Source organism: Archocentrus centrarchus, chromosome 14, assembly GCF_007364275.1.
Source record: "Archocentrus centrarchus isolate MPI-CPG fArcCen1 chromosome 14, fArcCen1, whole genome shotgun sequence".
Lineage (NCBI taxonomy): Eukaryota > Metazoa > Chordata > Actinopteri > Cichliformes > Cichlidae > Archocentrus > Archocentrus centrarchus.
This window is the reverse complement of record NC_044359.1, coordinates 3,317,246-3,343,555: the sequence shown is the minus strand read 5'-3', so window position 1 is coordinate 3,343,555 and position 26,310 is coordinate 3,317,246. Positions and strand designations below refer to the sequence as shown.

The 26,310-nt window shown below is 42.4% G+C and overlaps 3 protein-coding genes across 5 annotated transcripts; 1 reads left to right on the top strand and 2 right to left on the bottom strand.

The window, feature by feature from the left end:
- Positions 1-1,164: 1,164 nt before the first annotated feature.
- LOC115791511 (arachidonate 12-lipoxygenase, 12S-type-like) lies at positions 1,165-1,708 on the top strand. Its single transcript, XM_030745590.1, has 2 exons — positions 1,165-1,344; positions 1,464-1,708. The coding sequence occupies exons 1-2, from the start codon at positions 1,213-1,215 to the stop codon at positions 1,641-1,643; spliced, it is 312 nt and encodes a 103-aa protein (XP_030601450.1). The 5' UTR covers positions 1,165-1,212; the 3' UTR covers positions 1,644-1,708.
- A 2,956-nt stretch (positions 1,709-4,664) lies between these two features.
- Positions 4,665-12,196, bottom strand: LOC115792181 (microtubule-associated protein 11-like). 3 transcript variants are annotated; one of them, XM_030746612.1, is made up of 13 exons: positions 11,961-12,196; positions 10,083-10,426; positions 9,790-9,885; positions 9,534-9,663; positions 9,037-9,123; positions 8,391-8,511; positions 7,711-7,858; positions 7,096-7,178; positions 6,799-6,950; positions 6,393-6,529; positions 6,236-6,314; positions 5,982-6,096; positions 4,665-5,908 (listed from the first exon to the last, which is right to left on the bottom strand). In XM_030746612.1, exons 1-13 carry the CDS (start codon positions 12,151-12,153, stop codon positions 5,752-5,754), a joined length of 1,842 nt encoding a protein of 613 aa, XP_030602472.1. In that variant the 5' UTR covers positions 12,154-12,196; the 3' UTR covers positions 4,665-5,751. The 3 variants fall into 3 exon arrangements, with proteins under 3 accessions (XP_030602472.1, XP_030602473.1, XP_030602474.1); XM_030746613.1 differs by having other exon boundaries at positions 10,083-10,423; XM_030746614.1 differs by lacking the exon at positions 11,961-12,196 and having other exon boundaries at positions 10,003-10,133.
- Positions 12,197-24,928: 12,732 nt separating this feature from the next.
- Positions 24,929-25,906, bottom strand: LOC115791915 (odorant receptor 131-2-like). The gene has a single exon (XM_030746209.1). It carries the CDS (start codon positions 25,904-25,906, stop codon positions 24,929-24,931), a length of 978 nt encoding a protein of 325 aa, XP_030602069.1.
- Positions 25,907-26,310: the final 404 nt, after the last annotated feature.

Sequence of the window (26,310 nt, the reverse complement as noted above, 5' to 3'; positions counted from 1 at the left end):
CACAGACTTTATATAAAATATAGACATAGCCACCATTATGTTGAATAAATTTAGAAATTTGAAGCCTCACTGTTAATGTCTATGTTGTGCTGTTGTTTCCCAGAAGATACCATATTTGGATGAGAGGGGTGGAGTTATCAACAGCACCACACGTATATACCTGATACCTGCTAATCAGTAACATCCAAATAAAATCCCAGAATTTCACCCAAACTGGAGCTTGTTTATGATAAGGGCAGCACGGTGGTGTGGTGGTTAGCACTACGGCCTCATAGCTAGAATGACATCTAGAAGGTCATGTCCACCTTGGCCCGAGCCTCTCACTGTGTGGAGTTTGCATGTTCTCCCCGTGTCTGCGTGGGTTTCCTCCCACAGTCCAGAGACATGGAATTAGTGGGGTTAGGTTAATTGGTCACTCTAAATTGCCCACAGGTGTGAATGTGAGTGTGAATGGTTGTCTGTCTCTCTGTGTTGGCCCTGCGACAGGCTGGTGACCTGTACAGGGTGTACCCTGCCTCTCACCCTATGCCAGCTGGAATAGGCTCCCCGTGACCCTGAACAGGATAAGTGGCAGAGAATGGATGGATGGAGCTCCGCCCTCTTGAAGCACAGCAGCCATTATTGGTCAGATAATTGCATTAAAAAATGCTCTAACAGCATAAACACAGTCCAGTTCAGGGACTACAGTTAGTTTAGGTGAAGCCTAGCAGAGAGCTAGCAGCTACAGCCACGTGTGTCACCATTCATCTGTCAATCAGAGAGGCCACGCCCCTAATTATCCAAACTTTATTTGAACAGGTGAGTTATAGAACCATCCTCCCCGTACAGCTGTTATAAAGGAGGAAATTATCTACAGAGACCAAAGCAGTTTCTGTATCAGTTTGTAAACATGCTTATTTAACATGGGAGTCTAGGGGGACTGACTCACTGTGCTGCCTCTGCTGGACACCAGAGGAACTGCACCTGTTGGCGCTTCAGTGTTGGTTTCAGTTTCCAACCCCGAATGTGGATGACTGACGCTGAATAACTTGAGGCCTGTTCTGAGACTTCCCACAGCACCTTGTGGCTTTCTGAACACCTGGACTGACACCTGTATTACGGCTGAGTTTCCTTCTACAGAAAATTTCCAGCTGGCTCATGTCTGTCTCCTCTGTCTCTCTTCTCATCCTCCAGCTGGACTTTGCTTTCTGGGTGCCAAACTGTCCGGTTGCCATGTTGCGTCCTCCTCCGCAGGTCAAAGGTGCAGTCACAGAGGACGACATTATGTCCTTCCTGCCAGATGTAAACACAACGTGCCGCGTCCTAATGGCGCTGAACGGACTCTCTCAGCCAGCCATCAACTTTGTGAGGCTCTGCCCACTCCTCCTGAAACACTTCACATCAGCTTTTTTTTTAAAAAAATTCTTCATTTGCCACCATTAGTCACTGTTTCACAGAATGAACCTGTGTGTCTCCCCCTGCAGATTCCTCTGTGTCACTACAAGGAGGCTATCTTCAGAGATGACGCCCACCGCAGGCTGTTGGAGGAGGTGCAGGCACAGCTCAAGGCCATCTCTGATGCCATCGCAGAGCGTAACAGCCAGCTGGAGCTCCCGTACCTGTACCTGAGCCCCGAGCGCATTGAGAACAGCGTGGCCATTTGAATAAACATCCATGACGAGCTTCACTGCACTGCTGCGCTCATTATTACAAACAGGAATAAAAATACACTTGATGCAACTAATTACTGTAAACTTTCACTTTGTTTAATTAGTTCTGATCATGTGAAAGACTAATTGTGCCAGCTTGGATACTTTTCTTCTGCATGCAGCTATTTTCTCAAACTAAATTATATTTTACCATCAGTGTCTGAACAGAGCATAACACAGATTCAAAGTTGAGCTGTTCCCGACTCTCAGCTGCGCCTGTGCACTGATTTGCAGGAGAAGGACTTGGGATGAGGCTAAAGTGTGTTGCCTTGTGAGCTCACCCAGTTGCTTCATGATTGGTGTTTCTTTTTTTCTTTTTTTTTTGTGGTCTTGTTACACACTGTAACATGTGGTCAGGCCGGGTGAAGCCAGCCGCGGAGGTGTGCCGGTGAATAGCTAAAAGAACAACGACTGGTAGTATTCCACACAAAGGTTGGTTTATTCCAAACATCTAAAATAAGGCACTGGCTTAAGCAACACACTACTGAGGAGCACACCATTCTGTGTTCATGCAGAAGTAAAAAAGTCTCTTTCCCTACAGAACCAGGAATATACATACAGAACAAAGAAGGGTAACTTACCAGTCACAATAGACAAGCGGTGCCACCATGTGGAGGTTCACAGTATTATAAGTGACAATTACAACAATTCAATCAAGGGATTTGATGTAAATTCATGTTTTTATACAGGCAAGTCTATGTTTGCATGAATGAAAATATTAGATTCACATCCTCAGAACCCATCAACTAGGTTTCTCATGAAGTCAATCAGTGCTGGAGGAGGAGCTATTGTACTACTCTTCATCCCATTGGCAGAATATTTGATTGTATTTTGGCAAGTAAAGGTAAAGGTTAATCCTGTGTTTGCCCTCGGAGCCTCTCTTCTGTTCCAGTATGAATGCCACATGCAGCCCCTCGAATATTACTGAAGTCATGACTCGCCTAGTGAGGAGGAAAAATATGAAGAGTTCAGATGCAAAAGCCCCTAAACGCCACCTGCGTCAAAAATGAGATAATGATAGTAATGGAATTCTTTCCACAGGTACTATCTACCAATCAATGATGTCGCGTCATAACCTGTTAAATACCCATCTCTGACTAGTCTAAATTATGAAAAGTCTCCAAACGCAACTTCCCATTGCCCGTAAATGCCTCCATGTCCCTAGAACCAATCAGAACGCAAGATCAGACCATGTGACTTCAAGTATTTTCAGCCATAGATCATACCTGTCACATTTTGTATTTAAAAATATGTGAAATTTTCTGCTGCTGAAAACAGAAGTTGCTATATGATGTCACTCCCTAATTTGCATTATTGATCATCTGGAGAGAGGAAAAACATCTTTGGAGAGACAAATAGTGAAGAAAAAACATCATAAATATGTTTAGAACTACAAATAAACGTTATGAAATAACTTAATAACTTTAATGCTTTGCCTAGACCCACATTACATAGATCAATTTTGTCCCGTATTGTTTAATGTTAGAATATCAAATTTAATGAAAACACTGTGGGGTGAGACTGCCAGCTACGTTCAACCCTCCTCCTTTATCTGGGCCACTGTTGCCAACTTGTAAGAAAAGTCGCTGTCGGCTGTCTCAAAGGTTGATAAACAGGCTAATGACAGAATTCAGTTTAGAGCGGTAGGAATACTTTTTCAAAATTATTATATTAAAATACGGGAAAATAATAATACGGGAGGACGACGGGACAGAGGGGTAAAATAGAGCAGTTTCCCGGCCAAAACGGGAGACTTGACAGGTGTGCCATAGACATGTTTTCAGCACTGAGGGGCCGGCTTTTGTTGGTGGTGATCAGACTGTAAACACAGCTGAAGGTGAGTCTAATCTTGTTTTGTGCAGAAAAAATGTTTGGGGATCAAACTTGTCAAACTAAAGGAAATAAAAGACGTAACGAGATTTCCGTCGGTGAACCTGCGGTAGGATGGTTACTTGCTGCCGAGCATACTCCCGGCCTGCGGGGTTCCTCTCACATGGTCTGCTCGTGGGGTACCGGACGCCACCGCATGCGGTCACACCCCCATATGTGTCTGTCCCTCAGTTGTCACGAACCCCGCGGCCTAGTATCTACTGTTCTGTTATTGTTAAGATACACGTGCTGCCATTTTGTGCCATTGTGGTTGTTTTTGTGAGTCTATGTCAAATGTTTTTATCACAGTCTGATATTTGGGCAGAGGATGGACAAAATATTATTTATTAAAAAGTAGGTAAATTACTGTATTTGCTTTTTCTTTAAAGGCACAGATTTAAAAAAAAAAAAAAGCTCTTTTAATAGAAAGGTGTTCAGGCAGGTTTAGAGGGTTTTACATCTGAAATCTCCATAACAACCATCATAAGAACATGTAAGTGCAAGACTTGCACATCACATCATTAAAACAGTATGAATTTGAAAGTAAAATTGATAAATGATAATATATTGCTCAGGATATTAGTATTATTTTCCTTTATGAGAACACCTGGCCCTCACACCGTGTGCAGAGAAAGATTCCAGCCAGTTCTGTAAGTCCAAAACATGAAAATGTACTGAAAATACAAAAACAAGTATTTTTAATGTAAAATGAGCCATTTCAGAATAATCTATATTACTGGATAATGATCACTGATGCTGTCATGTTTTTCATGTGGAATAATTTTCATAATCATTCTTTTAACTTAGTTACTTATTTCAATTGTGTGTAAGGCAGTCGCAAGTAAGAATTTCATTGCTCAGCATAACCACAGTGTTTTGTGGTGTACATGACAATAAACTTCTTGAATCTTGAATGCAGCACACTTTATTTAGCGTCTCATGGGTTTATATGAAGAAACACATCAGCAGTGCCAGGCTTTATCCTGCTTTCCTGAGTTGATGGTTCAGGATCATCATCTTTAAGCTGATGTTACCTGTGAGTTTCCTTCAGTTTGCTCAGCTAACCTGCACTGTAAACATCATGCACTGAGCCACTGCTTCGAGGAAAAGTACAAATAACCGACTGGACTGCTGACCGCTTTAAAAGCCATTTTATTTCCGGCTCTGCTGATCAGCCATCACTCACATCCATCATCACCCCATCACTGGTGTGATAACCAGGAGGAAATAAACTCAGAGCTGATCAGAAGATGCGGTGAAAGACTCAAAGGAGGAGGAGCTCTGTCGGCTCTGAGCGAAGCTGCAGCGATCAGCCCTCTGGGGAGCAGGAATGTCTGCAGAGTCATTACAGGTTGGACCCTTACATTCATTTTATTATTAACATTCTAATGAAGTTACTGATTGAATACAGATGACGGAGAAAACAACACGGAAACAAAACATTTTCTGTATTAAACTGTGACTGTCTTCATAACTTGTGATGTCCATCCATCCATTTTCTTCATGGTCCCGGGGGGGGGGGGGGGCTAGCTTATCCCAGCTGCCATAAGGCGAGAGGTGGGGTACACCCAGGACAGGTCACCAGTCTGTAACACTAACCCCACACTTACCTTAAAATAATACAGAAGTAAAAAGCTAATACTTTATTTTAGAGGTCTTTCCGGCTCATTTCCTGGAAGCTTTGCTGAACATTTGCAGTCGTTTGGCTGAAAATCTCACAGTTTGGTGCTGATTGTAAAATAATGATCTGTGCATGTAAATCTGTATCCATCATGTTACTGAGCTGCTTTTTTCAGCTGCTGGAGAAAATGCTATAAAACATTAGATACTCAGCTGTTATGACTTTTATTGTTTGCTGTATAATAAGCACCAAGGACTTCTTTTTTAAAATATCCTGTTACTTGTAGGTAAATGAGCAGTATATAAGAACAGTCCATTTATTTAAGGAAACTGTAAAGAAAGTTTCCAGGAATTGGGCCGGAAGACATGAAGTGTTTTTAAATATGATAATACATGAAATACTTCATCTGAGCGATGAACTTTCCTCCTCATGAAGGAAAAAGAGTTTTTTTTTCTGATCGATCAGCTGATCCATCACGGGGACGTTTCCTGCAGTAACATAAAGTCAAGTCTTTATCTGCACTTCTTGTTTCAAAACAAAAGCCTCTCCTCTCTCCTCTCGCCTCCTTCCTGCTTAGCTGACAGGATCCACCACCAGGACCTTGCACTCCCTCTTGGCGATCTTGTCCAGCGACAGCAATGTTTTGTCCTGCGGCGGCAGGTAGAGCGGCCGACCGACCGGAGAGCCGACGGGAGGCGTGATGGCCCGTCGCTCCATGGCGCTGCCCGTCCTGACCCAAACACACATATATGATTAAATGACATTCACGAGCTGATGTTAATCTCCACTCAGTCTAAAGTTACCTCATGATGTGCGATCGAGACGGCTGCTGGTGGGAGAAGGACTGAGATCGACCCAGACTGGCCTGGTGTCGGTCCAGCAGGTCTCGAACCGCCGGGCTGGATGGGCTGTTTTTACCTGGATGTGATGAGATGATACAATCAACCTGTAATTACCCTGTCATAGAAGCTAAACAATGCTACATCAGAAAAAACTCAGATCACAGAACTTTGCATTTGTTTGCAGTTCCTGTTTCCTGGTTACATAAAGTGCTTACGTGACAGAGGCCGAGCGTCAGGTGGAGGGTTGGACACTGATGCTGTAAACTGGAGCTTTAACTTCATATGCTGACTCAGCTGGGGGGGGGGGGGGAAAACATGACGCTTTATGTAAGAGAATGAAACGAGAAAGCACGTGTTCAAAGCTCAGCGTACCTCGTAGAGTCCTGGTTTGAGGATCTGAAAGGCGACGCTGAAGGACAGAGTGCTTCCTTTGCGACAGTGACCGAGGTTACTAAGAGGAGTGTGACAGACCACCGCAGACAGCGCTGCGTCTTCACCCTGACCTCGACCTGAGCAAGCGAGCAAATAAGATATTACTCAGTCTCAAGCAAGGCTAACAAAAAGCAGCACAAGTCTCCTAAAAGTAGTCCAATCAGACTAAATGGTTTCTGCAGATATCCAGTCACAGAGAACTGAAGCAGCTGAAGATTTGGAAGCCATAAAGCCATGATCTCAACACTACAGAGTCCCAATTCCACCCCAAACTATTCTGATATCACAGCTACAACAACAACAACTTTTTTTATAGCAGCAGATATGAATCCAAATGCACACTGACCTTCTGGAGTCCAGACGAGCCGGACAGCCAGGAAGTCCTGCAGGTTGTTGAGAAGAACATATTTGACCTTGAAATGCTCTTTCACCCTGACGGTGCTCGGACAGCTGGCCGTCATGACGAACCGTGGCCGGTCCAGGCGGATGCTGGGCAGCCTGGGGGGAGAGGATGGAGGATAGTGGGTCATTTAGAAAACCAGCAGAAAACAAACAGCAATCTTTTCCTGTTGCCTGATGGGAAAGATCTCAGTACACACTCCATAACACCTAGTGTTCACAGCAGATGTCTGCACTCCCCTACCTGTAGTGGGTATAGATACAGTTGGTGAAAGGCATCTTGGGAGTTGACCACTGCAGCACAGCTACCAGAGGAACCTCCAGCCCCTGAACACACACCGACACACACATGCTAACATTCACCATAATGAAATAAATAATGGGCACATTAATCCGTGTTTCTCCCCGATTCTGTAACCGTTACACTTCACTGCAGCGAACCATCCTCCAGAAATGATCTTAACTTTTGAACCTTAAAGGCTTGTCTTATGCATAAAAGCTACTGTATGAATATGACTTGACTGATTTATATTCAGTTTCTGTGTCAGTGAGACTGTGGGTCTGACGTTCTGTCACTGATGCTCGATGATACGTGAACATTCAGAGAGAAACGCTCACCTGAAAGTCTCATTCTGAGTGTTGAAAAAGTTCCAGTTTCTACTTTGAAAATGACTGAATTAATACACAATACAAAAGTAAAAGTGCAATAAAATCTTTTGGTGCTGTAACTGTGTCATGAGTACAGCTCACAGAAAAAAAACCTACTTTTGTAGATCGTGAGGAGAACACAAAAAGTCACCAGAGTGAATGAAAGTGCAGTGTATGAATGAACTCTAAAAACACACAGACACGTACAGACCTCATTGGAGTCGTCCTGCGGCATGTCGTTGAGGTGCAGCTGGAACAGGAAGTCGTGCTCCTCCAAAGCGCTGAGCATGCTGGGAAGCCGGTAGGCCAGGCTGTCCACCCGGCAGAAAGACGCCATGCCGACCTCACCGGACTGGTGGCTGCAGAGGAGGACACGGGATCACAAAAACACGCACACATTCACAAACACAATCTGACTGCACAGAAACTGCTTCACAACTAAAAAAGAACTAGAAACAAAAAGTAAAGGAGTATAACACAATGTAGCAACACAACATAACGGAAAATCTAAAATAACGCACGTGAAAACAATGCAATCCAATAAAATGTAACAAAGTATATAGAACATATAAAATACAGCGTAACAAACAAAAACACAACATACTAATTAAAATAAAAGCAAAGTTTTGAGTCGAGTATCATGAAACTGGAGGAACACAACTGAATTTAATGTGCAATGTAACAGAAAACACTGGAATAAACTAACTAAAGAGAACACAGATATGATAAGACACGACTATCATCAGGTTATGTGTAGGATACTGCAGTACTAGGGCAGTGCTTAGTTGTATTTTGTATCATCCACATTGAGACACAGAGCACATGACACCTCTCCAACAGCTCATTCACATCAGCTCATATCTGTGAGATGTGAAACATCTCTGTACGTACCACACGTTGTCCACCAGCAGCACGGAGCCGTCGGGCATCATGGGAAGGTAGGAGGCGTTGAGATTGGGTAAAATCCGAACATCCCGAATACTCACCTCCTCCTGAGAAGACTCGTTCAGCACTGAGAGGACAGGAAAAATGACATGAGCCAACTATTTAACCAACTTTCATTTATATATTAAAACTTCATTTTAGTCATTAACGGCTAATTAAAAACAGGTAACTGCAGCCTTAAACCAACTGAGAAAGCTATGATGTGTTCAGTCATTTAAAATGTGTGTAGGGTGAATGCTTTGGGGCATTTTGAAGGTCAGGGTTGAAGGACGTGATCCCACCCACAATAACCTTGTTGTGATAGAGTGAATGTGACCGGCACACACAGCAGTGTATCTGAGTAAGCTGGCCCTCTCTCGGTGTGCTCGCTGAGTAAGGAACAGGCCACACTGCGAGCAGCTCTATCACCTCCTCAGATGCTTCTTATTACACACAACATTTGGTTTCAGCTGCTGGTAATTTTAGTGGGTATTAAAATAGGAGATGCCACTTCAGGCACAGTGAAACCCTCAAACTCAGAGGTGTGAGTCCACATTTAGGGTTTCTGATGTGAATCTCATCATCACAGTGACTGAGGAAGAGCGGTCGGTACCTTTTAAGACAGCGAGGTGTTTTCCAGAAACAGTCATCTGCTTACAGCGGACGGTTGGAGGCGGCAGGACGGTCAGGGTGGTGCTCACTGTGGATTAGAAGGTTTATTAAACTACTCACTGATTTCAGTTCGTATTCAAATCTTCAGCTACGGCTGTTGCAGTTACTGGTTAATCTGGTTAATCAGCGCCTCCCAGAGGACAAAGTGACATCTTCCAAACCATAAAAAGCAGTTCATCAGTATAAAGGCCCAGGTTTGGAGAGGAGGCTGTGCATTCATCAGCTGCCCAATGACACCACAGAACCTCATCACCAAGCAGCAGGAGGTCATGCTGGTGTTTTCATTAAGCCTTCATGGTTCATGTGTTTGGAGAAGCAGTCAGGCTTCCAGCCAGCACTGCGCCTGCTGCTCATTTTCACATAATTCACGTGAATGCAGCTCTAATTAGTGGCCACAAAATAAGGTCCGCACAGGGATAAAAGTGTGAGTGTGTGTACCCTGAGCCTTGAATGTGTTCAGGTCGTGTCTGAAAGTGTGTGTCGGCTCTCGCTGCTGCAGGACGCTCAGGTAGCCGAGTTCCTGCACCTCCACTTTCTCCGCCTCCTTCTTCCACACGGTGACCATCACCTGAACACACGCACAATAAAGGAGCTACAGTGGGTTCACAAAGAGTTCACTGTTGTGATGGCCTGCTTTCACACAATACCACTGACATCTACAGCCAAGATGAGACAGACGGGTGTTCATCCTGACCTTGACTTTCAGGGTGCTGACGGGGAGTTTGTCCAGAGAGACCGTGAGGGGGAAGATCACTTCATCTGTGAGAACCACCGGCTCATCAAGAGGAGACTGAGAAGGAGGAACAAACACACTGAGGACAGAACATCGTGAACTGATTTGATAATGGAAAACTGGAGCCTCTGGGGACCAGAATGTCTGTAAAATGTAATATTAATCCATCAATACCTGCTGAGACATTTCAGTCCAGAGCAAAAAGACTAACACAGTCATCCTGAAGGCCTCTAAAACAGATGCACGTCAGATACCTGAACAGGTGCCCTGCGAAACTCCCTCAGTGCCGTCCCGGATGAGTTGTGGATGAGGAGAGGTTTGCAGTCCCTGAAGCTCCGACACCGAGAGTCCACCCTGCTGCCGAGCGCCGCGATGGCGGCCTCGGCCGCTGCGATGTAGTCCTCTTCGCCGTCCTCGTTACCCTCGTCCCCGCTGCTGTGGTAGTCATGGTGATGCTGATGGTGGTTTCCTCTGTGACGACTGCTCTCACCTGGACTCACGCTGGCCACCGCACACAGAGACCCAGCCAGCTCCCTCCACGCCCGGCTGCTGGCTGATTCCGTCCCAAAACCTGCTGCAGTGCTATCAGCGCCCCCTGCTGGAAAACAGACATCATGTGCAGATTCTTTCCACAACTGAAAAAAAAAAATGCCACCCAAAAGTCAAAATTTCAGTTGGAGTTTCAGTCAAAATTTGGACTTACTGACTCAAACTTCTGAGAAAATAACTAGAAATTAACACAGAAACTTAAAATTTAGAGATAATTACTTAAATTTTTGACTTACAGATGGTGAAAAGTTTTTTTTTTTGAGTGGCAGAAACAAGCTTCCATACTCTCACTGTTTGCAACCTTTGTGGATCTGATATTTAGCCTCGTTTCACATCTGTTTTTCCATGTTGCTGTCAGGTTGGGCCGGTATTCACAGGCGTTCGCCGTGGTTGGAGCAAATATTTTGCACTTTGTGATTTGATCCCTACAGTTTGGTGCTCTGGCTGTGGTCTGGTCCTGTATTATTTGGTATTTTAGTGTGCGTTTAGTCCTACAGCATCTCATGTTTGTGGCATCATAGCTACAGGTTTTTGAGTCAAGTTTGGTCCTATGAGACGCCATATTTGATCCCATTTGATCCCCACATTGTTTTAGTACTTGTTTCTCCAATTCAGTCATCAGCGTTTGAGCTCTACTTCGATCCACCATCATTACTGGAATTTTGCCGCTAGTTTGGTCTCATATTTCCAGTTTATGTGATTTCCTCTACATTCACTGGATTTTTAGGTCTTGTGTGAGCCATTATTCACCTGAGTTTTAGCTGAGTTTGGGCTTGAATAGTTTTTGCAATTTCAGCCCTAGTTTGCTCAGAAATGACCACAAGTTTCTGTATTCTCTGATATGTCAGCCCAGGTCTGATATTATCTCCTGTGTAGCCTGATCCTCTCAGGTGTTTAATCCTGGCTCGCTCCCATATTCTGTGTCATTTAGTTGGAGTTTGTGTGCATATCACATTAGTACAAAGAAAATTTAACCTTGGTTTGTGTATCTTATCCATCCATTGGTCTGTGGAGCCTATCCCAGCCTGTCATAGGGCAAGCGGCAGGGTACACCTGTACAGGTTGTTCTGTAGCCTAACCCCACCTACCTTAAAATAATACAGAAGTGAAAAGCTAATACTGACATACTGATTTTGACCTAACAGTCAGGTGGAGGGAAGGTGGGGCAGATATCCTGATGGTAAATGCATCTGTCAGCAGAGGAGTTTCTGTTGTGTTTATGTTGCTTCATGCGCAGCAGTGTGACTGCTGGAGCTTTGGCTTTGCTTTATTCCTGCTTTAAATATTTATAAATCATTATTAATGTGAGTAATGCATCATCAGAGGTTTTGTAATAAGCATTTAAATATTTATAAAGCATTGTATGGCAGTAACACTCCATAGTGATGATGTGGTGTGTATATCTTCAGACTTCCTGCCGAATTCGTGTCCCACCTCTTTCCGGATCTTGGTGGCGCTCTAACCTGCGCACTGATCTGTAAATATTTGTATATTACAGAGACGTGTCAGTGATGTGTCGGTTTATCTTTCTGTCCTCCTCCCTTTCATCTACGAGCCCTCCCGGTAACACCCCCCTCACGTACCGGGGCCGTGCTCGGTCGGCGTCGCCCCAGCGTCTCTGCAGCGCAGCACCAGGAGGAAGCGGACGGTCTCCCCCAGGTAGAGATGACTCCTACGGGGCAGGGTGCGGTACCGGGCCGGGTCGGAGAGATCCGTGATGGGCACCGCCGGGAAATACATGAAATACTCGCACTGTGACTCCATCATCTGCACCATGGCGACGACCGGAGGAGGCTGAGCAGCAGCAGCAGGACCACAGTCAAGATGCTCGAACAATGAAACACACGCTTCCTGCTACGACTTTCAGAATAAAAGCACGGACCCCGGCCAAGTGGAAAAATTAGACCATTGCGCCCCTTAGTGGACATTTCAGTGTACTACGAGACTGCGTTTCTGTCCTCATTACTAAAATCAACCCAAGTGCAGCTTATACAGAGGAACAGGTATCAAAATACAGCAAAGAAAAAATAAAATGTAAATTAAAAGCTGCTTCTTGGTTTGATTGAACTGTTTGTAAGAATTATGTGATGGGCTTCATGCAGGGATTTGGCCAGTTTACATGATTTATATCACAGAAGTGCATCCCTGCACCTTTAATGTCACACTGAGTAAAATAAATAAGCAGCCACTTAGAGCATTTCAAGCAGTCTAGTTGACTCTGTTGAGTCTTTTATAAAAACAGTTAAAAACCTTTCTGTTTAACCAGGCTTTTTTGTTGTTGTTCTTTTCTTTTTAATATCGTAATGTCAATGTTTTTAACATGGTGTGTTATCTGTTTTTTGATTTTGTGTTTTAATTGTTGTACAGCACTTTGTGACTTTTTGTCTGTGAAAAGCACTGTAAGAGCGTAAGAGTAAGTTTTCGATTACTCTTTATGATTCATAAAAGATTTCCGTGCTTATCCTGCTAGACCGCTAGATTCAAGATGGCTCAAACCTACTTGGTGTGGCTCACACTGTGTGTCTGCTTGCTTGTTGTGTGTTTGAGAGTGGAAAATGTGCTCTATTCAATCAAATATCGGTTGGGCTTATTGCAGATTTGTGAGAAAATGCCAGATTTGAAACCAGAACTGTTATATTCCTCTAAGGACTTTGTTGCTGATGAGCAGGATGGTGCTGCAGTGTCCCGCAACATGCACGAGATCCAGGAGAGAAGGGAGAAGCTTTCTGGTATGTCAGGGCGGGGGTGCCATCGCACACCACTACTCTCTATGATAATCTCTATGCTCTGTCTTTGGAAGTGTGTGTTCCATCGAAGTCTGTAATGGTTTACAGTAACAACAAACCATGGTTTCACCGTGACATTAAAACACTGTGGAGGGAGAAAGATGCAGCTTTTAAATCTGGAAATAAAGATCTTTATAGGTCTGCTAACTACAAATTTAGGACGGCACTAAAGGAAGCCAAGAAAGATTATAAAGAGAAGCTAGAAAACAAGCTCAACTCTGGAAACAGCAGAGTGATATGGCAGGGCTTCCAGTCGATGATTAATTATAAGACACAGCATTTTTCCTTGGACATTGATCCTTATCTGCCTGATGAATTGAACCACTTTTATTGCAGATTTGAAAACAGAAACAACTTCCAACCTTTCATTGTTAATGACTCTAAGCCTACTGCTACCCATTTTTCATCAGAGAGCATGAGGTAAGGTCCTTATTGTGTAAGCAAAATAGCAGAAAGGCAGCTGGTTCTGATCATATATCATCTGCTTGCCTCAAATACTTTGCATATGAACTGGCCCCAATTTTAACTGATATTTTTAACTGCTGCCTGGCTCAAAGAAAGCTCCAGTATGTTTTAAATCAGCTGTGATTGTGCCTGTGCCTAAGAAATCTAACCCGAGCTGTCTGGATGACTATACACCTGTAGCATTAACATCAGCTATCATGAAAATATTAAATACTATAGTTCCTTTGGTCATTTTAGTTTCTGTTTGTGCTTTATGTGATTTGTTTCATTTTAACCCCTGTAAAGTGTCCTCAGGTGTCATGAAAGACTCTTACAAATAAAATGTATTATTATTATTATTTTGTTTAAGTCCTTTATATTAGAGTTGAACACTTACTGTGTCAGTGGGTATTAGACTTGTTAACAGATATGGTTCAGGTAGTCAAATGCAAAAAATGCATAAAAACCCCTAAATCAGCACGGGGACCCCTCATGGGTGTGTCTTGTCCCCACTCCTGTTCTCACAGTATATGAATGACTTTACTTCACACCGTCAGTTAAATTGTTCAAATTCGCAGATGACCCTACTTTAGTGGGTTTAATCACAAAAGAGGATGAATCAATTACAGGACTCAAATCTCGTCTCTGGTGGACTGGTGCAGCACAAACAACCTGGAACTTAATGTTTCAAAGACAAAGTAAGTTATTGTGGATTTTTGCGGCAAACACAAAGACCACCTTCTCTTAGCCATCAACAACACAGAGGCGCAGAGAGTGGACAGCTACAAATCTCTAGGTGTTAACATCTCATCCTTCTTGAAATGGAAGGACAACAGAAGATCTGTTTTAAAGAAAGCCAATCAGAGACTGTTCTTTTTGAAAAGGTTAAAAAAGTGTGGCGTGTCCAGCATGGGCTTGCTACAGTTTTATCGAGGAGCTGTGGAGAGCATCCTTACTTTTTAATATAGTCACTGGTTTTGGGAGTGTGTTTGCAGAGGAGGAGAGGCAGCTGAACATGGTGGTGCGTGCTGCATCTGAAATTGCTGAGTGTGAAGTCCCAGTTATTGCTGACATTTATAAGAACAGGTTGCACAAGAACAGCCTGTTGATCTTAAAGGACCCTTCCCACCCAGCTAACTGCCTTTTTAGCCTTTTTAGTCACAGAAAAGAAGCATCAACACAAAAACGACTCCGAAACAGTACACACCCACAGGCTGTCTGACTCCTCAACAGCTTGCAAATATTTTAAGCAAAACAACTTGAACTTTTTTATATGCAATAATTATAGATGATTCATTTTTCTCACTTTGATGCTGCTAGTCCCTTTACAGGAGTTTTAGTATTACTATTTTAGTAATTATTCTGTTTTATGGTCTGAATTTTTATTTATTCTATGTATTCTGTTGTTGTTATTAAGGTATTTATTAGTGCTATTGTATCATACTGAGTGAATGTTTCTTATCAGTGCATGAGACCTAACTGAAAACAAATTCCTTTCAATAGTGTCAACATGACAATAAAGTATTGAACCTTGAATGTAGACCTCAGTGCAGCTTTTGATAATGTTGTCTGTAATGTTTTATTACTGACATTAGAGTGTGCCATAGGTCTTAAAGGTACTGTGCTGTAGTGGTTTGAATCATATATATCCCCTTTCCCTTAGGCAGTATTATTAGAAAGCACTGCATACATTTTCATTGTTATGCAGATGATACCCAGCTTTTTCTATCTATCTATCCATAACACTGTGAGAAACCTTGGAGTCCAGGATATGTCCTTTAATGCACATATTAAGCAAATATGTAGGGCTGCTTTCTTGCATTTGCACAATATTTCTAAAATTAGAAATATTGTGAATGGCCTTAAACTCACTTTACTAATCAATATGTATTCATAAAATATTCAAGTTGTCATTTTGCTCACTGTAAGTGTGAATGATGTTTGCATACAACCATAGTTTTCTCTGGGCCCCTCCCCAATCAGACCAGGAGCGACATGTTTAGCCGCATGTTCTCCTTGAATCGCTGGCTGTCTGAGTGGTGTCCAAAAAACGACGTGGGCTTCATAGATAATTGGCAAAGTTTCTGGGGAAAACCTGGTCTTGTTAGGAGAGACGGCATCCTCCCACTTTGGATGGAGCAGCTCTCATTTCTAGAAATCTGCCCAAATTTATTAACCAATCAAAACGTGACTACCCAGGGTTGAGACCAGGACGCAGAGTTAGTCTTACTGTAGCTTCTCTCCTCCTGCCATCCCCACAAAACCCCATCCCCATAGAGACGGTGAGAACAAACCAAAAACCAGCAAAAAACAACTTAAGCATAAAGATTCACAAAGAAAGATCAATATAGCTTCCTTAAGAGCACCAAAGAGTAAAACAGTTAAATGTGGATTATTAAACATTAGGTCTCTCTCTTCCAAGTCCATGTTAGTAAATGACTTAATAATTGATCAACATATAGATTTATTCTGCCTTACAGAAACCTGGTTACAGCAGGATGAATATGTTAGTTTAAATGAATCAACACAGTCACAGTAACTGTCAGAATGCTCGAAGCACAGGTCGAGGAGGAGGATTAGCTGCAATCTTCAATTCCAGCTTATTAATTAATCAAAGACCACTCCTTTTTGAAATCAAAGATTTCAAAAAGGAGTGGTCAGCATATTTAGAAAATAATGATCTTCCGGAAATATCACCATGTGTTCTTTGGGAAGCAGGAAAGGCAGTAATGCGGGGCAAAATAATATCTTACTGCTCGCATATGAAAAATAAAGAAAAAACACTTGTGTTAGAATTAGAACAGAAAATTAAATCTTTAGAAACTGCCTATGCTGCTTCACCACAAGAACATATAATTAACAACCTGAGGAAACTGAAACTGGAGCTAAATGAAATAACTGATAAAAGGATACAATTTATGTTGCAGAGGCTGCGTTTGGAAAACTTCGAGCATGGAAACAAATCTGGAAAATTCCTGGCCAACCAATTAAAACTAAATAAAGAAAAAACAGCTATTTATTCTACTAAAGATTCAACTGGTAACATTACTCATGACCCACAACAAATAAATAACTCTTTTAAAGACTTTTATGAAGCTTTATACTCACCACAGATTAACCCATCTGATACTGAAATGGAAGAATTTCTTAACAATATAATTCTACCAAAACTAGATGACGATCAAGCTGCAGCTCTGGATTTACCTCTTTCATTATCTGAACTTAGTGAAGCAGTACAGCACCTCCCAAATAATAAAGCCCCAGGTCCAGATGGTTTTCCAGCCGAGTTTTATAAAGAATTTTGGTCTGAGCTAGCTCCCATTTTTTTCAGAATGGTAACTCAGATTCAGAATGACCACATCTTATCTCCAACCCTAAACTCTGCTAACATTAGCCTGCTTCTTAAACCAGGCAAAGACCCCACACTCCCATCCAGCTACAGGCCAATCTCTCTCATTAATGTAGATCTTAAAATAATTTGCAAAGCCCTTGCCAAAAGATTAGAAAGTATTACTCCATTTATTGTACATCCAGATCAAACAGGTTTTATCAAGGGTCGGCACTCAGCCAATAATACACGTCGACTGATAAATATAATAGACTATTGTTCTATTAACAAATTAGAGACGCCAGTCATGTCTTTAGATGCAGAAAAGGCATTTGATCGGGTAAATTGGAAATTCTTACTAGCAGTTCTACAAAAATTTGGATTCGGTTCATCCTTTATAAACTGGATCAGAACACTACACAGCTCTCCGAATGCGCGTGTTAGGACAAATGATCTCATTTCCCAAAGCTTCAGTCTGCAGAGGGGCACTAGGCAGGGCTGCCCACTCTCTCCCTCTCTTTTTGTAATTTTCATTGAGCCGCTAGCAGCAGCAATCCGTCAAAATGCAAATATTAAAGGGATTCAAACTGAAAATATGAACCATAAAATTAGCCTTTATGCTGATGATGTATTACTTTTCCTTGGGAATTCACAAGCTTCTCTCTTGAAGACTATCACACTGATAGATAAGTTCTCATCTATATCCGATTACTCTATCAATTGGAGTAAATCAACAGTTTTGCCTCTGAATTGTAATTTCCATAGAACCCCTAGGGCCCCACTAAAGTCAGGAAATATTAGATATTTAGGCATAAATTTTTCCGCCAAGCTCTCAGACTTGGTAAGATTAAATCATATCCCCTTATTAAAAACAATAGAGGATGATCTCACACGTTGGAATAGTTTACCTATATCACTCATGGGGAGAGTTGCTGCCATTAAAATGATGGTCTTACCAAAAATTAATTATCTATTTTCACTGATCCCTAATAAACCTTCTATTCCTTGGTTCAAGTCACTAGATTCAAACATCACAAAATTTTTATGGAAAAACAAACCATCAAGAATAAGCTTAAAAACTTTACAAAAGCCAAAACAAAGTGGAGGTCTGGAATTACCAAACTTTTATTACTATTTCTTAAGCAATAGGTTGCAGTATATTTCAAAGTGGATCAAATCCAATTCATTAGACAACCCATGGCTGGATCTAGAACAGGAGTTTTGTGGAAAAATAAAAATCTCGAATCTACCTTTCATTAGCCCTAGTATTAAACATCATAATTGCTATAAAAGCCTTAGTATAAATACTTCTCTGACAGCTTGGTGGGAATTTTTGAAAATAACTAAATCTTCACTTATCCCCTGTAAGCTAACACCGATTTGGAACAATCCAGATATTTGTCAGAAAAAGAAAATGCTGAATTTTCCGTTATGGCGTGATAAGAGTGTAAATAATTTAGAACATATTATCCAAGATGGAAACCTTATTACATTCCAAGAACTTATGTCAAAATATAGAATTGGCAACGGTAGATTTCTGGAATATCAACAACTTAAGTCCATTTTACAGTGAAGATTAACCCTTAATCAGTTGAATCTAGAAATACCTACATGGGTAACAGAATTTCTTAACCTCTATACCCCAAAATTGTTGTCAAAATTGTATAAATTATTACTGAAAACTGATGATTCAGTTTCCCTCCCAATTGCAAAATGGGAGCGTGATCTTTCTGTTAACCTAGATCAAAATTTATGGACAGAAATATGTTTAAATATCTTCAAAATGACTAAAAGACCCCAAGTACAACTTTTACAATATAAAATTCTCCATAGAACACACTATACTGGACAAAGGATGTTCCAAATGGGCCTTACACATTCAAACATATGCACCCACTGTACAAGCAATTCAGAGGAGAATTATCTACATGCTCTGTGGTCTTGTGTACCTGTTCAGAGATTTTGGCAAAGGATATGTAAAGACCTATCCACATGGTTTAGCTGTCGCGTTCCAACTTCCCCCAGACTATGCATCTTAGGTGACATCAGTGAATTAGTGATGGAGTCAAATATGTCACACATAGTTCTCACCGCCTTGTGCATCGCTAAGAAAACTATCCTTATGAATTGGAAGTCAAAAAATAAACTATGTATTACTCAGTACAGAAATTTATTAATAGATTATGTTAGTTTAGAGAGAATGTCTGCTTCATCTAAAGATCAATTGGAGGAATTTGACTCTCTTTGGTTCCCACTGATCAGCTCCATTACTTAGTGGGGGTGGTTGGCTGTTGGTTCTGCCCCTGAGGTGCTTTGTAGGCGGTCGGGTGGGAGCTGTGGGGGCCTGTGTAGCTGGTAGCCTCCTGAGACTGGAGTCCTGGGGCGACCTTCTGGTGATGTCTGTGTGCCTGTTCTAGTTGATGGTGGTGGGGGCTTGGATGGTGCTGCCTTGCGGTCCTGGGGTGTGGTCCGGGGTGTTTGGGGTGATGGGTGCCGGCCCCCGGTCGGTTGGCTGGTCTTCCCTGGGTGGCTTGGGGGCTGGGCCCTGGGGCCCCGGACCTGGGGCCGTGCCGGCTTCCGGTGGGTCCCCCCTGGCGCTGGGGGGTCTCTGCTGTCCCGGGCGCGCCACCGGGTGGGGTGGGTTGACCTAACCTGCGTTGGGACGTCCGGTCTGCGCTTTTGGGGCCCTGGGGTGCCTGCGCTGCCGGGGGGTGGGGTGGGGGGTGGGGACGGCGGTGGGGTGGTTGGTGGGGACGGGGCACCGTATTTCCAACTCAGGCCAGCATGTCCTGTCGCTTGTTTGTGTCTATTGTTGAGTGAATGGGCGTCTAGTGAGAGTGGGCTACCCTCTATGATGGGGGCGGTGGCACCAGTCTCAGGTGCTGCAGTGCTCTGGGATGCTGTCACCATGGCCCCCCCCACCCACACACACACACACACACACACGTAGGGTGTAGGGTTGAGAGGCTGCGTGCAGAGTCACGCGGCCACTTGCATCTCCTTTTTAATTGCACTATAGACATTATAATTCACAACACATGCACACATACTACACGATACATATAGGACCTTTGGGGCAGGCATGTTACACAGAGGTTGATGAGGGGCGGCCACTGAGGTGGCCCCATTCAGATCCTCATTTCTGTCTATCCCCAAATTTTATTTGCATTTTAGACATGGAGGGTTTTTGGGGGGGCAGTGTGGGCGAGCACTGACGTCCAGCAGTTGGTGCTTGTGGCACAACTGCCCCCTCAATTTTAACTGCACCCTATACACCTCATTCATTCACAACATAAACACATACACTTATAAGTTGGGCGGGGGGAGGGGGGGTGGGCCATCTCACACCCCGATTTCTTATGCCTCGCCCGGGGTCGGGGTCGGGTGGTTCCTTGGGGACCGGGCTGGCGGCATCTTGGGGTCACTGTTGGCCCTGGGGTGGTTTCCGCTCCCATCTTCAGAGAGTGGGTAGCTATGGATGAATGTGTGTCTTTGTATTTGTCACAGTCTTCGTGAGTATGGGTGGGCGAGTGAATATGGTGTATCTATGTTTATATGTGTGTGGGAGAGTGTGTTTGTGCATGAATGTGTACATGGGTGTGCTTGCCGGTGTGCGTGTGGTTGTATGTTTGGCTGGACCTGGATCTGGGCCGGTGGCTTGCCTCCTGACCGCTCCTTGCTGGTTGCCTCACCCCCCCTGCCCCCCTGGGGTGTGGGTACCTCCTGGTTCCTGGGTGGGGCCGGATGTTCTGATGTGGGTGGTGACCTGCTCCCCTGGGGGCTGCGGCGCGGGGCTGCATTGGCTTCTTCGGCGTGGGGGGGGGGCCCTGTGGGGGCTCGGGCGGACCAATATATCTTTATTAGTTGGCTATGTACCACAGGCCTTCAAGGTGGCTGTAATTAAACCTCTACTTAAAAAGCCATCACTGACCCAGCTGTCTTAGCTAATTATAGGCCAATCTCCAACCTTCCTTTTCTCTCAAAGATTCTTGAAAGAGTAGTTGTAAAACAGCTAACTGATCATCTGCAGAGGAACGGTTTATTTGAAGAGTTTCAGTCAGGTTTCAGAATTCATCACAGTACAGAAACAGCATTAGTGAAGGTTACAAATGATCTTCTTACAGCCTCTGACAGTGGACTCATCTCTGTTCTTGTCCTGTTAGACCTCAGTGCAGCTTTTGATACTGTTGACCATAACATTTTATTACAGAGATTAGAGCTTGCTATAGGTATTAAAGGTACTGCACTGAAGTGGTTTGAATCATATTTATCTCATAGACTCCAATTTGTTCATGTAAATGGGGAGTCTTCTTCACACACTAAGGTTAATTATGGAGTTCCACAGGGTTCTGTGCTAGGACCACATTTATTGACACTATACATGCTTCCCTTAGGCAGTATTATTAGAAAGCATTGCATCACGTTTCATTGATATGTAGATGATACCCAACTTTATCTATCCATTAAGCCAGATGACACACATCAATTAGATAAACTGCAGGAATGTCTTAAAGACATTAAGGCCTGGATGACCTCTAATTTCCTGCTTCTAAATTCAGATAAAGCTGAAATTCTTGTTCTCGGCCCCACAAATCTTAGAAACATGGTGTCAAACCAGATACTTACTCTGGATGGCATTACTTTGGCCTCCAGTAACACTGTGAGAAATCTTGGAGTCATTTTTGACCAGGATTTGTCCTTCAATGCACATATTAAACAAATATACAGGACCGCTTTTTGCAATTGTGCAATATTTCTAAAATTAGAAACATCCTTTCTCAGAGTGATGCTGAAAAGCTAATTCATACATTTATTACTTCTAGGCTGGACTATTGTAATTCATTATTATCAGGCTGTCCTAAAAGCTCCCTGAAAAGCCTTCAGCTGATTCAAAATGCTGCAGTTAGAGAATATTTCTCCCATATTGGCTTCTCTTCATTGGCTCCCTCTTAAATCAAGAACAGAATTTAAAATTCTTCTTCTCACCTACAAGGTCTTGAATAGTCAGGCCCCATCTTACTTTAAAGACCTCATAGTACCTTATCACCTCAATCGCTGTCAAACTGCTGGCTTACTTGTGGTTCCTAGGATAATTAAGAGTAGAATGGGAGGCAGAGCCTTCAGCTTTCAGGCCCCTCTTCTGTGGAACCAGCTCCCAGTTTTGAGCTGGTTCCTCTCTATTTTTAAGATTAGGCTTAAAACTTTTTGATAAAGCTTATAGTTAGGGCTGGATCAGGCGATCTTGAACCCTCCATTTGTTATGTTGCAATAGGCCTAGGCTGCTGGGGATTTCCCATGATGCATTGAGTGTTTCTTTTCATTTTGTTTATACTTCCCTCTACCTTTAATCATTAGTTATTATTAATCTCTGTCTCTTCCACGGTGTGTCTTTGGTCCTGTCTTTCAACCCTCAGCCCAACCGGTCACAGCAGATGACTGCCCCTCCCTGAGCCTGGTTCTGCTGGAGGTTTCTTCCTGTTAAAAAGGAGTTGGTCATTCACAGTGTCTCCAAGTGGTCATAGGTGGTCGTTTTGATGGTTTTATCTTTAATTATTGTAGGGTCTTTACTTTTCAATATAAAGCACCACCTAACAAACATTTATTTAAAATTCTTAAAGGTGCAAAGTATTAAAAGTAGAAATATTAGTTCCTTAACCTGCAAATTGTTTTACTTTTTCCAAATTTGCCTTCATATTAAATTCTAACAGGAAATATGTGCACCTTTAGGAACTCATGGTTTTGCTGTGTAGTGTCACCATTATTACAAAGGTGATGCTCATTATAAGGGTGCTGCTGTTGTTGTTGTGAAACCTTAAAATGGTTTACAATTTTCATTCATGAAGCTTTATTGGGTGAGGTGTTCCGGGCATATCCCACTGGGAGGAGGCCCCGTGATAGACCCAGGACACGCTGGAGAAATTATATTTCTCGGCTGGCCTGAGAATGCCTTGGGGTCCCTCCGGATGAGCTGGAGGCGGTGGCTGGGGAGAGGGAAACCTGGGCTTCTCTGCTTAGGCTCCTGCCCCCGCAAACCGGCCTCAGATAAGCAGAAGAGAATGGATGGATGGAAGCTTTATATGTCTAATACAATGTGTGTAATTGATTCAGAATAAGGTTAAACCAATTAGCAGAAATTTCACTCGAGAGTATTATTGTTATAAAATCTTTTATTTATATAGTTTTTCTCAAATCTGGAAAGCTGTTTTTCAGAAGAGACCTTTACAAAATAAAAGGATTGACGGACACATTATACACATATACAATTTAAAAAGGCATCTGCAGGAGTATTTGCAGATAAATAAAGAATGTACAAATTCTTTCTTTTTTAACACATAAGTGGGCATAAAGTCTCTGCACTTTTCTCCTGTGCTTATACGTCAGTTTGAAGAAATGTCAAACAGTCAACTGAACCCCAGGAAAAAAAAAACAAAAAACTAAAACTAAAACTAAACTAAAAACAAACAAATCTGACAAGTAAAACTCAATTTGATCAGGAATTCCTATTTCATTTGTAAAGCAGATTTCAGGCCTGATTCCTTGTGTGCTACCTGACAGTTATACATTTAGAGCTTTAGAACACCCCAATCCACACCTCCAACACAATAATTAAATTTGCTGACGATACCACCATTGTTGGCCTAATTACAGATGGTGATGAATGTGCCTACAGGGACGAGGTGAAATGTCTGGGTGAATGGTGTAAAGTCAGTGACATAGTACTTAACACCTCCAAGACAAAAGAGATCATTGTGGACTTCAGGAGAACAAAGAGGTCAGATCACATCTCCGGAGAACTAGTGGAACGTGTGGAGAGTGTGAAATTCCTTGGGGTCCACATATCCAACAATCTAAAATGGACACAGAACACCTCGTACCTGATCATGAGAGCACATCAAAGACTGTATTTTCTGAGGAAGTTAAAACAAGCTCAGCTTCCTCAAAAACTCCTGGTGAACTTTTACCGCAGCACCATCGAGAGCGTCCTCACCAACTGCATGACTATGTGGTACTCCAGCTGCACAGCCTCAGAGAGGAAGGACCTACGTAGGGTGGTCAGAGCGGCAGAACGTATCATCGGGACTGAACTCCCCAACCTGGACAGTGTATATAACAGCCGTCTGCAGAACAAGGCTGACATCATCAGGAAGGATGCAACACACCCTGGGAACTATCTGTTTTCTCTGTTACCATCTGGGAGGCGCTATAGAGCTATTCGTGCTCACACGAACAGACTGAGAAACAGCTTCTTCCCTAGAGCTGTGGCCTCCATCACCCCTCTCAACACCTAATAGACTGTAAACTTGGACATTGCGTATTTGCACATCTTCATACAACCATTTCACCCATAATTTATGTTATTATTTATCTTGCAATCCATACTTTTAAAATTGTACTGGTTTTATTGTGTAAATATCCATATGCTTATGTAAATACTTTTGCTTATTTTTTTATCTTTTGAGGGGTGTCAAACTAAATTTCGTTGTATGCAAGTATAATGACAAAAAAGGTTCTTCTTCAACTTACGTAGAACTGCTGGTGAAATTCTGGAGTGCTAATGAATTTATCAGTGTAGTTGTTTTCATTATTTACAGTGATTTGAATTAAATATGATCACAAAAAGATATTCAAGCAAACTCATGAACAGTGATGCACAAGAAGCCTACTGCAATGCTCCAAACACACTAAATTATAATGAGACTGTTTGAACAATGACTTGCACTCTGAAGACTGTAAAATATTACTCAGATAAAACAATTAGAACCTTGACTCACATTAAAGTATGAACAATTATTAAAATCCATTTTGGATAATCTGTTCTGTCCACAACAAAAAAAATGCGTGAGCAGAGGATGAATTCAGAAATGTTATAAAGACCTTTTGTAAATTAAAATTATGACAGAACTTGCAGTATAAAGTATAAAATAGTCTTTATGCTTCTGTTCTTTGTTTATATTGCATTTTTGTCAGAACAACCTTTACTGTACATACTAAATTACCTCAATCTGACATGTTGGCCTTTGCTTAAATCACTCACAGTTTTTGCTCGACAGCACAGATGGTACACGAGGATGCCTCTGATGGTTTGGTCTCTAATGCCATAGATGAGAGGACTCAAACATCTGGGAAGAAGCATCATAAACACATAAAGTACATTCAAGATACGTAAAGCTGTTACTCTGTCAAGGACTTTTGAGATCTCTGTAAGCAGAGGATTATGAATTGTTGAGGAAAGACTGAGGCCCAGCTGTATCAGGTGCAGCAGCAGTGTGTTACGAGCCTTACGGGCCGAAGTTTTGTCTGTGGAGGCCGACTTGGCTGCTATTGCAACACCAATATAGGAGCAAGTGACGGCCACAGCAGCAGATACAAACAGAACACAAGTGTAAGCTTTGTCATAATCATCAGAGATTGGGTTGAGCAACACATGAGTAAGAGAGCAAAAGTCTTTCATTTGCAAACTCTCTAGGTCTTCAAATGGAAAAGTTAACAGCAAAATCACTTGAATGAAAACATTTAGTGAACTGATGGACCAAACTATGATAATAGCTAGTGCTGTGTTTCTGATGGTGATGATGGCAGCGTGTCTCAGTGGGCAGCACACAGCTACATATCTCTCCAGAGACATCACCACCAGTGTGAGAGGAGAGATCCCAGTTGTAAGAGTGGTAATCATGATCAGAAAACCACATACAGGATATGTAAGTCTGATTCTACAAACAGACAGTAAGTACAATAATTGAGTCAAGAGCATCTGTACAGTGTCTGCAAAAATTAGGTTATAAAGAAGAATGTAACAGGCTGTTTCACAAAACACTGGTTTACTCCTCAAGGTGTGCAGCATGAGCCCATTAAAAAAGAGAAACACACAGCAGGATACTGTAATTAGAACAGACGACAACAGAACTTCCAGTATCCCTCTGTACTGCAGTCCAGCAGTGAAGTTAGTCTGAGACTGAGTGACGTAAGACATGTTAAAGATGCATTTACAGGACTGCCTTCAAAATTTGATGGTGTCTGTTAAAGACTTTATCTGGAAATAAAATTATTTTCAGATGTCAGAAACTAAAACAAACCATTAACATTTTGATGCCATTATAATAAATAGGCACAGTAAGTCTTCAGTTCACATTGAGTTTAGATGTCAAAACTCCCTTTGTCAGTGGTCAGCAGATAAGAAGCAGTCACCTGTCTGCAGGGTTTTCCCACATTCACACACCTTTTAAGAACTCAGTGCTCACACCCACTTCACATGATACTGTTATGTGTAAGCAGAGTAAGCCAATTAAACAGTAATCAGTGATGTAATCTTTATTTCAACACCACAATCTGTGTCAGTTAAGGTGAATATGAGAATATCTTTTAAACAATTGTAGG